The sequence below is a fragment of the Nannobrachium achirus genome (assembly GCF_963921795.1).
Source record: "Nannobrachium achirus genome assembly, chromosome: 18".
In the NCBI taxonomy this organism is placed as follows: domain Eukaryota; kingdom Metazoa; phylum Chordata; class Actinopteri; order Myctophiformes; family Myctophidae; genus Nannobrachium; species Nannobrachium achirus.
In genome coordinates, this window is record NC_137825.1 from 59,223,538 (window position 1) to 59,238,339 (window position 14,802).

At 41.6% G+C, this 14,802-nt stretch overlaps 1 protein-coding gene across 2 annotated transcripts in view; it reads left to right on the forward strand.

The window, feature by feature from the left end:
- Positions 1 to 14,802, forward strand: part of vps35l (VPS35 endosomal protein sorting factor like) — a 55,909-nt gene that overhangs the window by 13,734 nt on the left and 27,373 nt on the right. For both annotated transcript variants that reach the window (XM_080747964.1, XM_080747965.1), the window contains exons 8-18: positions 666 to 750; positions 3,422 to 3,478; positions 4,121 to 4,217; positions 4,956 to 5,003; positions 6,695 to 6,788; positions 8,006 to 8,206; positions 9,929 to 9,975; positions 12,074 to 12,185; positions 13,680 to 13,796; positions 13,897 to 13,950; positions 14,365 to 14,445. In XM_080747964.1, the coding sequence (XP_080604090.1) occupies positions 666 to 750; positions 3,422 to 3,478; positions 4,121 to 4,217; positions 4,956 to 5,003; positions 6,695 to 6,788; positions 8,006 to 8,206; positions 9,929 to 9,975; positions 12,074 to 12,185; positions 13,680 to 13,796; positions 13,897 to 13,950; positions 14,365 to 14,445 (993 nt within the window). The remainder of the gene's footprint in view (positions 1 to 665; positions 751 to 3,421; positions 3,479 to 4,120; positions 4,218 to 4,955; positions 5,004 to 6,694; positions 6,789 to 8,005; positions 8,207 to 9,928; positions 9,976 to 12,073; positions 12,186 to 13,679; positions 13,797 to 13,896; positions 13,951 to 14,364; positions 14,446 to 14,802) is intronic.

The window sequence follows — 14,802 nt, forward strand, 5'->3', positions numbered from 1 at the left end:
TCAGTTCAGAAAACGCTAAGGTATGGCAACATGACACCAGTCATGTTGCCATACCTTAGCAACAGGCATGGTGCATTTATTTTAAGAAGTACATTTTATTTTTTTCCTCCGTTTCTACGGTTTCTTGGGCTGGATATGGCAGCCTGGAACTGTTGTTCAAGTGCAGCTAAACTTGGCATGTTAGTAAACGTGCCACAATTAAGAATAATGAATTGCACCTGTGCAGCTGACCTGCGGAACCTTGGAATATACCATTCTGTCAAGATGAGGAGAATATAATTATAATACCTTGTTTAAGTGACCATTTTGTTACATTTTGCATTTTATTTTATTGTAATTTAACAACATAATAACCAGCACAGGTAGACAAAGAGACATTCATGGATTTATATTTAAAAAAGTAACTTTTATTTCCCCCCCTGGACACAGGGTATGGTAGCTGCATTCCCCTGCCATACCCAATTGACGCCCCAGGCACCACTAACATAGCAACATGAGTGTATTTATTTTATTTTATTTTCAGAAAACTGAAGGGGTGTTAAGAATCGGCCTCTTGTTTTAAATGTCTCAGCTTTTCCTACTGTCTGTTGCTCCTATTCTATATGTGTGAAGTGTAGTTTCTAGCAACAGCATATAAACGTTGCATGAACATTTTTTTTTCCCAGTGCTCCAAGCTTCTCTCAGACACCTCTGTGATCCAGTTCTACCCCAGCAAGTTTGTCCTAATCACAGACATCCTGGATACCTTTGGTGGGTGAAACACACACACACACACACACACACACACACACACACACACACACACACACACACACACACACACACACACACACACACACACTTCAAACATACTGTACACAAGGCACATGTAGCGTTAACTGTTCTGCTGCTGTAGACGGCGCTCACCGTCATTGAAAGGGTTAATACCATGGCGCCGTTGACGGTGAGGACTGTGAATCTTACTGTATATACAGTAAAGATATTATTACTTACTTAATGTCGCTCCGGTCCCGCCCGCATCGGTAATGTCGGCGATTTGTTTACAACGCACGTTGGGCGTGCACGCGAAGTGAAGCTCCTCAATGTTAAGTCAATGGAGAGGCCCATAAAGAAACTTCATTTAAACAAAATAGCCATTTTGAGACATTTTGCAGCAGATCTAAATGTAAACAAGGCACAAGGCAGGGCGCAGCCATCTTCCTCTTCTTGTCCCACACTGTCATGTGACTAGATGACGTAATCGTTGCCGTCAAGTGATAATCCAAAAAAACAAAAACAACCCCCTTCCAGCCCTTCAAAATAATAGCAGCGGCCTATGGAGGAAACTGCGTGGCACCGAGGCACCAAGCAACCTTCAGATTAAGGGGGCACTATTAGTGTTAAGGGGAGCAAATGCTAATTTCGTGCAAATTTGTCTTAAAGCGCCAAAAGTTGCACAGATGTAGCCCAGGGCATGCCCGAGTTTGCGACCTTCGGGGTCGCCACAGCAGCCAAATCAAGTTGGGCTCCCATCGACTTTCTATACAGGAGGAAAATACCAAGAAAAACATTTTGTGAGGGGTCTAACTAAGCATTTGTTTTGCACAAAAAACATTCCTTGGGCTACAAATGGCCCCAGAAAACGCCCACAAAACTGTGATTAGTGATGAAAAGTGAGGAGTCATCACTTTGTATCACTAAACCATAGTTTTCTGGGGCCATTTGTAGCCCAAGGAATGTTTTTTTTTTTTTGTGCAAAACAAATGCTTGCAATGGATTCAGCATCATGACAAACCCCTAGTTTAGACCACTCACATCGTACTTAAATACCCAGAAAAAGAAAAAACAAACTGGGTATTTTCCTCCTGTATAGAAAGTCGATAGGATCTGTGCAAAATTTGGCGCTTTAAGACAAATTTGCACAAAATTAGCATTTGCTGCCCTTAACGCCCCGCACTAATGGTCAAAATATACAGTATGTCCTCTCTTGTGCAAGTGAGAAACATCACTTAGCAGATATCAAACATATACATTTATGCTTAGCGCCAGTGCCAAATGCAGCGGCGTTGGAAGTGTATTCAGTCAGATAATGGCGTTGTCACCAAGACTGACATGACAGGGCTCGGCACCTGTTTTGTCCAGGGGAATAGTTCTGCCAATTTAAAATGACTCCAATACGGAACTAAAACTTCCTATGATTGGCCGCTAGTTGCGCTGTTTTCCCCCCGGCCGATCGCAAAAAGAATTGTTCTCCATTGGATCCCATTCATTTTCCCCTTTCGTGTTCTAACCTTAATTAACATTTTCATGAATACTTTATGGTTCCTATCGCTAGTTAAAAATTGCCTTTCAATCACCATCATATTCGTTTTGTCGAAATGTGGTCCAATTTATTTTAAAATAAATGATAAAGTTGTGGGGGGGGGGGGGGGGGGGGGTGGCCAACTAAACTGATACCAGCCGGCTGTGTTCTTCTTCGTGTGCTGTATTTCGGGAGGCTCCGACCACATTCTCCCATGTATCCCTGCGGTTGCACGTGACCGTTGGCAGCCAATAGCATCTCTGATGCCTTTACAATTCTATGACGGCGACACCCATTCCAAGGGGTCGAAAAGGGCCATTTGCGCTGCATAGAAACCAATGGCTTCGCATCGTCCATATTTTTCTACAGTCTATGGTTTTGTCTTGTAACAGTCTTGAGGGCTGACAGGTGAAAACTGCTCCATAGACTGGTGAAATGGAATTGTATACATACGTACAGTATTGCTGGCCTTCAGTGTTTTTGTTAACCCATTTAGGCCTGAACACAATATGACGCAATATTTTATGCTTTAACTATTGAAAAATAGCAGATATACAAGCTCACAGCGCGGCACCGAGTGCCGCGCTGTGAGCTTGTAGATCTGCTATTTTTGAAAAAGTCATGAAAATGTGTGCAAATCTTTGAATATATGTATTTTTCAAAGCGAACGTTTGTAACTCAAATTTTGCTTCTGGGTGGTCCCTGGAACTACATATTTTGAGATGGGGGTCCGTGGCCAAATAAATATAATTTTGGGGGTCCTTCACATGAAAAGGTTTGAGCACCACTGACATAGTAGTCTCTCAAGAACAGACTAACTGAGCTCCAGTTAAGTGAAAAGGACCTTTTCTTTGACGATGGCTGGCCAGATTGTTGACATACAAACATCGGTTTTTCAAAAAATCTTAGAAGGATTCAAAAGACACTTATGTAATCGGGTCAAAAATCTAATTTTCACGATTTTTCAAAAATAGCAGATCTACAAGCTCGCAGCGCGGCACTCGGTGCCGCGCTGTGAGCTTGTATATCTGCTATTTTTCAATAGTTAAAGCATAAAATAATGATACACAATACTGTGTACCTGTTCTGAATGGGTTATTAAATACCAACATTGACTGTGATCTCCATCCTGTCTCTTAGGTCGGCTGGTGTATGATAGAATCTGGACCATGTGTTCTGATCCACAGCCTCTGCCAGGTAAGAACACACACACTCTTCCTCCAGGAAACACTCGGTTCACGTGGTGTGTCTGTGTTCGCTGGGAGCTATAGACTGTGCTGGCGGTGCACTGTACAATCCTGAGTGCTGAACGCTTCACATCTAAATCATGAGTACGGTAAATTAGCCCTGAGGCCTATCCTTGGTTGTCAGAGATAAATGAAAACACAGTAGGGTTGTCACAATTAAATACATAATCGTCTAATCACAATTATTTGACATGATCGTGATTATTTTTCATAATCGTTTCCATGTAGAAAAATGTTCATATTTGTATTTTTTTCAAAGTCAAAAATAGTAAAATAGTGGAAATAGACGATCTACAAGCTCACATGCGGCGCGTTGTGAGCTTTTAGATCGGCTATCTCCACTATCAATGTTCTTTTTTAAGTATAAAGTTGTCAAATACAGTATGTCAGTAATTTCTTTGTATATTTAGGTTATGTGTCATATCTACCATTTGCAACTTCAAAGCCTAAAAACCAAACGGAAATGTAAATGTCAATGACAAAAACACAATTAAATTGTTAATCGCAATTATTTGAGTGACAATTAATCGTCATGTATAAATGTCATAATCGTGACAGCCCTACCACCCAGGTCTTTATCTTCTGTCGTCAGACTCTTTCTCAGCTGAAGACGTGAACGACACGGCCAAAGAAACCTGTCTCAACTGGTTCTTCAAGATCGCCTCCATCAGAGAACTCATCCCTCGACTGTATCCTTCTGATCATAGACCGTACATGGGCAACTGGCGTCCCGGGGGCCACATTAATATCGGAATACTGAATTGATATGTTATTGATTTCAGCTGTTTCAATTCCAAATATGCAAACATGACCTGCTTTAATTACTTCTATCTATATTAGTACTAGTAAAATGGTAAATGGTGCATTTATATAGCGCTTTGTTTTATCCAAAGCGCTTTACAGAGATTGTGCATTACATTCACCCATTCACGCACACATTCATACACCGGTGGCGGAGGAAACCATGCAAGGCACCAACCTACTCACCGGGAGCAATGTGGGGTTCAGAGTCTTGCCCAAGGACCCTTCGACATTAACTCAGGGGGAGCCCGGATTCGAACTGGGAACCGTTCGGGAACCCTTCGTGCTCTAATAACGGTTTCTCTACCCCTGAGCTATGCCGCCCCACAAGTACTAGTACTATAGTTGAATGACTAAAAAAAAACAAAAAACGCAGAACTACAACCTTTGATGAGAGGTTGTAGACCACTGGAGTGAGTGTGGAAATATAGTGGCCCTCTCCATCATCAAAGTTGCCCACTGCTGTTATAGACGATCACATACATTACAGTTTAATTATACTAATAATGTCCTGTAGGAGTAATAATAAACACATTATTATTCTGTGAGGAAGCTTAGCGGTGGATCCGTTGTGCAAGTCCACCAATTTAAACGCTAAGTTAGAATCTTTGACTCGAGTTTCACAGATACGTTGAAGCAGCCATCCTGAAGTGCAATCGTTTCCTGAATAAGACGTAAGTTATTCTCAGTCTGTTCGTCCATAAAGGTTGGTCCTCTGCTGAGCAGGGTTCCCCAAATAGTTTTCCCCAAGGGCCGAATTATGTCTAGGCCAAGGGTACCAAGCAGAGGGCCACAACATTGCAGGGGGTGACGGTGGCGTTCCCACTACTCCAGCGACAGTTCAGATATCGTCACTGTCGGGCATAAACCTCATATCTCCAAGTTTCAAATGTGTATGTTTTTTGGTAAAGCAAAGCCCTGCTTCATTATACAAGATCGTCGCACAAAACTAGTGAAAACAACAGATCTACAAGCACACAACGCCTCGCAATGCAGATCTACAAGCACACAACGCCTCGCAATGCGAGGCGTTGTGTGCTTGTAGATCGGCTGTTTTCACTAGTTTAGTAAATTTCTTAGATGATAAATACATACATACAAGGTTTCCACCCACCAATGACGATATACTAGTGTTGTTGCTGCTCTTATACTACCATTATTACTGGGGTTGGTGTGGGCCAGACAGTAGCCCCCCGCGGGCCCCGAATGGCCCGTGGGCCGCCTATTGGGGAACCATGGTTCAGAGCCTCTGACCCTCATGTGGGATTTGGCACCAGAACAAACACAATCCTTTTTTTTAGTTGATGACAGTCTTCATGCATTCTTCCCAGTTGGTGAAGCATCAAGTTAAAGGACAGCTTTGTTTTTTTTACAACAAGGGTTCATATTTTAGATAGTCATTAGAGAAAAGAAAAGATGAGTGTTAAAATATTTTCATTTACTTCTATCGTTTTAGCTATTTTAATGATTTTGATTTGCATGCATGCCCCCAGGTTGGGGGCGGGAGCCCCCAACCTGGGGTTGGGGGCTCCCCCCCCAACCCCAGGTTAAATATGTATTTTTAGACACAATAAGCCCATTCCCAAGATGCATCACAATCTTTCATGGGCAGATGTGACTGGTGTAAATGGTAACAAAGACATTTCCGGCTTATTGTGTCTAAAAAGACATATTTAGCCACTTGTACTAAATATGAAATCAAAATACTAAAATCACTAAAACAATAGTGATTTTAGTGATCTCTAATTACATTATTATTATCTAAAATATGAACCCTTGTTGTAAAACAAACAATTGTGTCCTTTAACACTTTCCCAGCCGGGCCAGAATGGCTTGGCTGTGGACTAGCAATCATTTTTATTATTTTATTATGATCTGAGACAGCATTCATTCATTCAGCTTGTTTATCGGTAGAGGCGGTTGTCATTAGTCCGACGGTGCTTAAGCCTAACCCTAACTGCACGTCAGACTAATGGGACGTCAAACTATCAAACCCGTGTAGCGACAATGTGTTGCCTCAACCATGATGTTTTAAAAATATATATATTTAAACAGTATATCGTCGTTGTCGGGTGGAAACCTCGTATCTCCAAGTTTCAAATTTGTATGTTTTTTTTTCACAAAGTAAAGCCCTGCTTCATCGCACAAGGCCGTCGCACAAAAGTAGTGAAAACAGCAGATCTACAAGCACACAACGCCTCGCACCGCGAGGCATTGTGTGCTTGTAGATCGGCTGTTTTCACTAGTTTAAATCTTTTCTTAAATGAAAAAATGCTAAACGAACGGTTTTGGACATACGAGGTTTCCACCCGACAACGACGATATATTGTATGTATCGATGATCAGTTTTGCTCCTCTGCTACAGGGGCATCCAGGAGACCCTTCCTCGACTGACAGCTATGATCCGGGGTATCGGAGACCCTCTGGTAGCCGTGTATGCCCGAGCCTATCTCTGTAGGGTGAGTCTCTGCTCAGCTGGACTTTGTCCACAAGTCTCGTATTTATCACAATTATTATTGGGGAGAACATTGTGTTTCACCAAGATGTGTTTACAGTCGTATCTATTGTAACATTAGTTAGTCTTTCTTACTCAAAACACAGAAAATGTAATATATTATATATTTGCACTCAAATAATTAATTATAATTATTAATTAATTGTCTCCACCAGCTGAAGGCAGGGGGGGAGAGTATGTTTTCGCCCCTGTCCGTCCGTGCGCCCGTCCGTCCTCCGAGTTTGTGTACAGCTAATCTCCGGCTCCGGCGCCTCTACACCAAAGCTATTTGCCGAAAATAGCCGATCTACAAGCTCACTGTGAGCTTCTAGATCTGCTATTTTTGGCTAAAGTTCTCAGAATATGGACACCAGAGTTCAAGTTGTTCATATAAAAAAGGATTGGAAGATTTTGAGGACCCCCTGATTTTTCAAAAATAGCAGATCTACAAGCTCGAGTTTGTACATCTGCAATTTTTTTTCAATAGTTAAAATAAAACATGACAGTGGAAGTGTTTAAAATCTAGAGTGACACGGATGCAGGTCTAAATGGGTTCACTCTTGCTGTTTCTCTCTCTCTCTCTCTCTCTCTCTCCCAATTTCAATTCAAAGGGCTCTATTGGCATGAGAAAACATATGTTTACATTGCCAAAGCACAATACAATATACAATACAATCAGAACAAAATATGTACAGGTGAAAACAGTTTTCTTGCATCAAGGTTACATGCAGGCAGAGCAGGGATATATACGTTGTTTTTTAAGGTGGTTGGGTTCCATTTGATATCCTTCTCCTATCACAGCAGCTCACGAATCTTGCTGCTGTGTTTGCACATTGTTTTACTCCACCCAGCAGGTATGGGAGTTTTTCATCATTGGTCATGTTTTCAAACTCTCCTTGTGTGGTTATGATCTGTGGGAAGTATGTCTCTGATGTCTTGGTACAGTGGACATGTGGTTAGGAAGTGTAGCTCAGTTTTCCATTTCATTTTGTGTGCAATGGGTGCAAAGTCTGTTTTCTCTAGGGAGCCAGGTATGCCTATGACGTCCTTTTTTCAATTGCAAGACTGTGCTCACTGAGTCTGTACCTAGTCAAGATTTTTCTTTGTTTTGGCGCTCTCTCTCTCTCTCTCTCTCTCTCTCTCTCTCTCTCTCTCTCTCTCTCTCTCTCTCTCTCTCTCCAGGTGGGTATGGAGGTGGCCCCCCAGCTGAAGGACAGCCTGAACAGGAACTTCTTTGACCTGCTGGGGACCTTCCGTCAGATCCACGGGGACAGCGTCCAGAACCAGCTGGTGCTGCAGCGCGTGGAGATCCCCGTCTATCTGACCCTCTACTCCCCCGCCATCCACTGGATCCTGCAGTGTGTGGCGTACAGGGCACCCGATGTACGGAGCACGCACACACACACAAACACACGCACTAGCACGCACGCATTTCCAGTTTTCACTACCTCTCGGATCCAAGTATTGTACTTTTACTCCACTGCAATTATTTGAAAACTTTAGTTACTAGTTACTTTGCTTATATGTGACCGCTCGTGGTGTTTTCAGACACAACGGGGCCATGGTCATTTTTCTACTTTTCACATTTTCCGAAAGTACAGAATCTAAGCTTTCATATGATGTATCATTATTAGAAATTTGACAAAATTTGAAGAAGATACGGTCATTTGAAACTTGTAAGTCCAGAAACACCAAAGCAAAGAAAATGCCCTTGAAAGGTTTCTCTATTTTAACACCTTTTCAGGTCCCAGAAAATGGGAGTGACATAGTAGTTAACCCCACCTCTAACCACACTCCCCAAACCACTCCCCACTAGCTGTCAACTGTCTGTCAATATTTAAAACACATTTCACATTAAGACAGACCTTCAAGCCAGTAGATCTAATAATACTCATAACTCATGAATGGTATTTAAAGCAGGGGTTCTCAAACCTTTTTAGGCTGTGACCCCCCAAAATAAACAAATAAAATGACATTAAGCTAATCATCTGGGGACCCCAAAATATAATTTGGAGACCCCACAGTTTGAGAACCACTGGTATAAAGTAATTAAGTACATTTACTTAAGTACTCTACTTAAGTATAATTTTGAGGTATTTGTTCGAGTATTTCTAATATTTTTACTCCACTACGCTGTGAGCTTGTAGATCTGCTATTTTCAAAGTATTATTTTATAGCCTATACATTTTGAAAACATGAAATGAATAATGAAAGATGCCTACTTCATGAGTAGGCCTACTTATTTCTATGTTTACTTTAAGTACATTTTGATGGAAATACTTGTATACTTTTAATCAAGTAAATTCTGAATATTTCTGCATTATAGTATTGATACTTTTACTTGAGTAAAGATCTGAGAACTTTTCCCACCACTACTCTTATTTCTTTGCCCAAAGACGCGATTCTCTCTCTCTCTCTCTCTCTCTCTCTCTCTCTCTCTCTCTCTCTCTCTCTCTCTCTCTCTCTAAAGCGATGGTCACTTTACCAGTCACTCCTCCCCTCCCCCCCGCCTCTCTCTCTTTTCTCTCCATACAGAGTGATGCTCACTTTACCAGTCATCAGTAATTCACCCGTCATCTCTCTCTCTCACGGAGAAGGTAGCGACGCGACAGGTTTTGTAACATGAATGAGACAGAAAGAGGGAGCTCAGTGGTCATGTGAAACGGTGCATGCAATAAGAATAAACTTAATCTGACGCTGATTATAAACCAATTGATCCCCGGATCTTTCTATGCTAGATTGAACCACCGAGTCTTGACAAAGAAAGAGAGAGGGAGGGGGAGGGGGAGAGAGAAAAAGAAAGAAAGAGAAACGCTCCTTGCAAAAAAGCGACTCAACTCCGCAGTCAAGCCGGACTTTCACTTCGTCGTACAACGTGTTGCAATGCATTCTGAAACTAGCTGATCTATAATCTATAATATATAATCTATATGATGATCTATATGAAACATTTAGTATTAGTCATATTTTATACTTTTTCTTTTGGTACTATAGTACACAGACAGAGTATTTCTATATTGCAGTATTGATACGTTTACTTAAGACACTTTTTCCACCTCTGCACACAACACGTTTTATATGTGTTTATGTTGTTTTATCTTCCAGCCTCTTCTGACGGAGATGATGGAGAGATGTAAGAAACTGGGAAACAAGTGAGTGGTTCACTGTACTGACTCCTACCAAGTACTGCTAACAATACTGGTACCAACCTGGACCAGTTAAAGACAATAGTTTGTGGTTGAATTCCAGTGCGTGTTAGTTGTTGACAAACATCATGGAAGTAGGGCATTCACCAACTATTTGAATATTCGAATATCAAAGTCACTATTCGACGTTGTTCACCAAAGTCAAATATTTGCTTTTTTATATTTTTATTGTTTTCCCTTTCAAAAATATATACAGTAGTTTATAAAGCTTGACTTAGTTGACTAGATAGGAAGTCATAAGAATGAGTTGTCATGCCCCTGGTGGATGAATTTGTTAATGCTCTATACCATAATTTGAACTGGGGACCCCCACCCTGACAAGCACTTGGAATTGTAGATATTACATTTAATGTGACTCGGTTCCGCAGATAAATAAAACGCGAGGCGTTGTGAGCATGTAGATCAGCTATTTTCACAATGTTCGCCTCTTGCTTACTTAATATTTGTAACTAAGAGATTCGATTGGGTACATATATTTTAAAAGGGCAGAATTACAATTAAAATACATTTTATGTTGAGGGCAAGATTATAGTTCCACAACGTCCTGGTCATTGCGAGTCACCCAAGATGCACTGTGCTCTCTCTCTTTCTCTGTCCTCTGCCTGTTTCAGAGGATTAAACTAATTAAAACATGTATTTTCGGGGGAAAACCCCTGTTTTGCAATGTAACTACTGCACTTTTGTGTTCCTTTTTAGTAACATCACGTAGATGTTTTTCTTTTGGCACTTTAAATAGCAATAATGAGGCTATGAAAACGACGTGGGGTGGGACCTTTTTCCCATTCACTTCCATTATAAAAATATTCTTCCCTGGCTTTGTTGTCCCACCTAGTAACAGAACGACATGGGGTGGGACTTGACAAAGAGTGAAATGGTTAATCAAAAATGATTTGAGTGACAATTGAACCGAATCGCTATGCCCCTCCTAAAGCCGTCCTTGTCCAATGCCAAGTTAGCAACAGGTTACTAACGCAGCTGACTTGGCAAGCTGCCATGGCGGCGCGCATCGGTGTACCGCGAGTCTGGCTGCTAGATAGAGATGGGATTTATGGTTCTTTGAAGTGAGCCGGATCTCTGACTCTGAGATCCGTTCCTTTCAAAGAGCCGTTCAAAAGACTGGCTCATTTTAGTTACTGGTTACTTTGTAGATTTTGATTATGATTGCAAATCACTTCCACCCAAATAGGCCTATACATTTTGGCCATTGGATACATTTCTGGCATTTGAAAATAGGTGATCTACAAGCTCACAATGTGTCACGTTGCGATGCATTGTGAGCTTGTAGATCGGCTATTTGCAAATGATTTTTCTACATTTTACTCATTGGAAAACCTGTGAAACACGACATTCTGCATAATGAGTAGTCTACGTTCTAATATTGGTACTTTAAGTACATATTGATACCAATACTATTTTACTTTTACTCAAGTACATTAATAACATTCCAAACTTGATTGCAGTATTGATATGTTTACCTAAGTAAAGATATTTAGTACTTTTCCCACCACTGTTCATTAGAAAGGAACGGCTCCCTACTGTGAACCGAATCATATCGTTCATTTCAAAGAGCCGTTCAAAAGACTCGATTCGTTCGCGAACGTCCCACCCACTCGCTCCGTGTCACAAACACTGAAACAAAAACAGAACGGATTGCACTGACCTACAAACCCACAGGAATAATTTAGGACCACTTCATGAGAAAATATAACTGGTAACACTTGTGTACTGTATGTTAATCTGACTTTAGTATAGGCTATTGTTTTCTTCCTGGACGTGCGTTTGTGGCAGGTTTAACATGGGATTTTGACAGCTGGCTTCTCCTCTGCAGTCTGCACGCCGCCATGGCAGCTTGCCAAGGCACCCGCCTTAGTAACCTGTCGCTAACGTGGCATTGGGCAAGGACGGCTTTAGGAGGGGCATAGCGATCGGTCAATTAATCGTCATGTAAAATGTCACAATGGTGACAGCCCTAAACACAGCAGCTCTCCCTAATAGAAAGGTATACAAAAGAACAAATACATTATTGTGTGTGTCCTTCCCACAGTGCCTTGCTGCTGAACTCCGTCATGTGGGCGTTCAGGGCGGAGTTTGTGGCAGCCAGAGCCACCGACTTCATCACCATGATCAAAGACTGTGACGAGGCCGGCTTCCCAAAGGTTCCAGGACACCACTTATTAGCCGCTTCTCACACATACAGCATGTCGTCGTAGTCGGGGGAAAACCTTGTATGTCCAAAACTGTTCGTTTTGCATTTATCATTTTAAAAAATTATTTAAAGGACAACTTTAGTTTTTTACAACAAGGGTTCATATTTTAGATGTAATTAAAGAATATAAAAGATGAGTGTTAACATGTTTTCATTTCCTACTTTCTATTGTTTTAGAGATTCTTATTTCAGTGGTTGGGGGCATGCGTACAAGTGGCTAAATATGTCATTCCCAAGATACAACGCAACCTTTCATGGTTGGATGTGACTTATGGGGGCTAGAAGTGTTACTGTAAATAGCAATAAAGGAACTGCTGGCTTATTGTGTCTAAAAAGACATATTTAGCCCCATGCGTACGCATGCCCCACATTTTAGCACGGTAAACGCGATAAAACAATAGAACGAAGCAAATGAAAACATTTTAACACTCACTTTTTCTTTTCTCTAATTACAATCTAAAATATGAACCCTTGTTGTAAAAAAACTAAGTTGTCCTTTAAACTAGTGAAAACAGCCGATCTATAAGCGCACTTTGTGTGCTTGTAGTTCGGCCTTGTATCAGCCTTGTATGATGAAGCAGGGCTTTACTTGGCGAAAGAACGTACACATTTGAAACTTGGAGATACAAGGTTTCCACCCGACACCGACGATATGATCTTTGTTGTACCCTAAGCTGGGTTTAATAATACCGTGTGTGTGCATGGACCTATAACAAATAATTATAATAATCTGGGTGACTCATTTCTGTTGCTAGCTCTTCCTTTTACATCCCATCTCCACTCCTCCCATCTCCTCTCCTCTCTTCTGAATCAGAACCGACTTTATTGTCACATCAAAGGTTTACAGGTGTAAAACGGTGTTTGCAATGTGTTATTGTGCAAGCTCCTTGTTTTAGTTAATTAGGGCTGTCACAATTATGACATAATCGTCTAATCACACTTAGTTGAGGTAATCACAATTATTTTTGCATAATCGTCATAATCGTTTCCATGTTGAGAAATGTCAATATACTGTAGTTACAAACACTTTCAAAAAGTAGTCGAAATGGCAGATCTACAAGCTCACACAAGCTTGTGAGCTTCTAGATCGGCTATCTCCACTATCAATGTTCTTTTAGTATAAAATGAGTCTAAAAAAGTATAAAATTGTCAAATATGTCAGTCATTTCTTTGTATATTTAAGTTATGTGTTGTGATTGCCATGTGCAACTTCAAAGCCTAAAAGCCAACCAGAAATGTAATTGTCAATGACAAATTCACAATTAAATAGTTAATTGCAATTATTTGATTATGTATGATGATGATAATTATGTAAAATGTCATAATTGTGACAGCCCTAATTTCCATGAAACAAAAGAGAAGAAGAATGAGGAGAGGGGGCTGCAAATAAAATAAAATCAACAATTTATCTACAAAATGTCCTCCCCTCCCCGCTTCTCTCCAGCACCTTTTGTTTGGTTCTCTGGGTCGTAGTCTGGCCTGTGCCGATCCTCCAGAGGCAGAGAGGCTGCCCATCCTCAACGAAGCCTGGAAGGTCGTCACTAAAGTCCGCAGTCCACAGGTAACATCAACCAACCTCACTGTATGGGAGGCATGTATCCGATGATGACCCTAATGTCAAGTAATTTGTTTAACGTCGAACATTTTCTGTCTTGTTTCAGGACTACATTAACTGTGCAGAGATCTGGGTGGAGTTTACCTGTCGGCACTTTACTGTGAGCAAAGTGGAGCGCAATGCTGGATTCTTGACACCTAGTTTTATCATGAAAACCATTGCTATGTCTGTCTCCTTATCGATTTAAATCTGTTGCAATCCTGTACACACACACACGCACGCACGCACACACACACACACACACACACACACACACACACACACACACACACACACCCTCTCACACACACACACACACACACACACACACACACACACACACACACACACACACACACACACACACACACACACACACACTCTCTCTCTCTCTCTCTCTCTCTCTCTCTCTCTCTCTCTCTCTCTCTCTCTCTCTCTCTCTCTCTCTCTCTCTCTCTCTCTCTCTCTCTCTCTCTCTCTCTTCATCTCTCTCCGGTCTGGTTCATCTGGTTCTCTGGTTTATTTTCTCTGTCAGAAACGTGAGGTCAACACTGTTCTGGCTGACATCATCAAACACATGACCCCAGACCGTGCCTTCGAGGATGCTTACCCTCAGGTATGACAAACGCACCACAGTGGTCTCCCTAGCTGAAAAGAACCGATTGATCCAAAATGGATTTTCAAGTGGAAATATATGACAATCCTGCCAGCGCATAATCTATCTATAAATGCGAGAAGTCTCTGCGTGTCTGTCTGTCTGCGTGTATGTAATCCGCGTATCTCGAGAACCGTTCGTCCCACCGGCTTCAGATTCGGCACGCGCGTTCCCCGCCGTGGCGCGGAGTGCAGTGCCGGGCCTCGACCCGACCCGATGTGCGGTTTTCCGAAACGGCGCGAAACGTTCGGAATCTCCTTATGCGGAGCTGATTGTTGACATCAGGCTGTTCCTGAGGAAATCGGCACAATCGCTGAC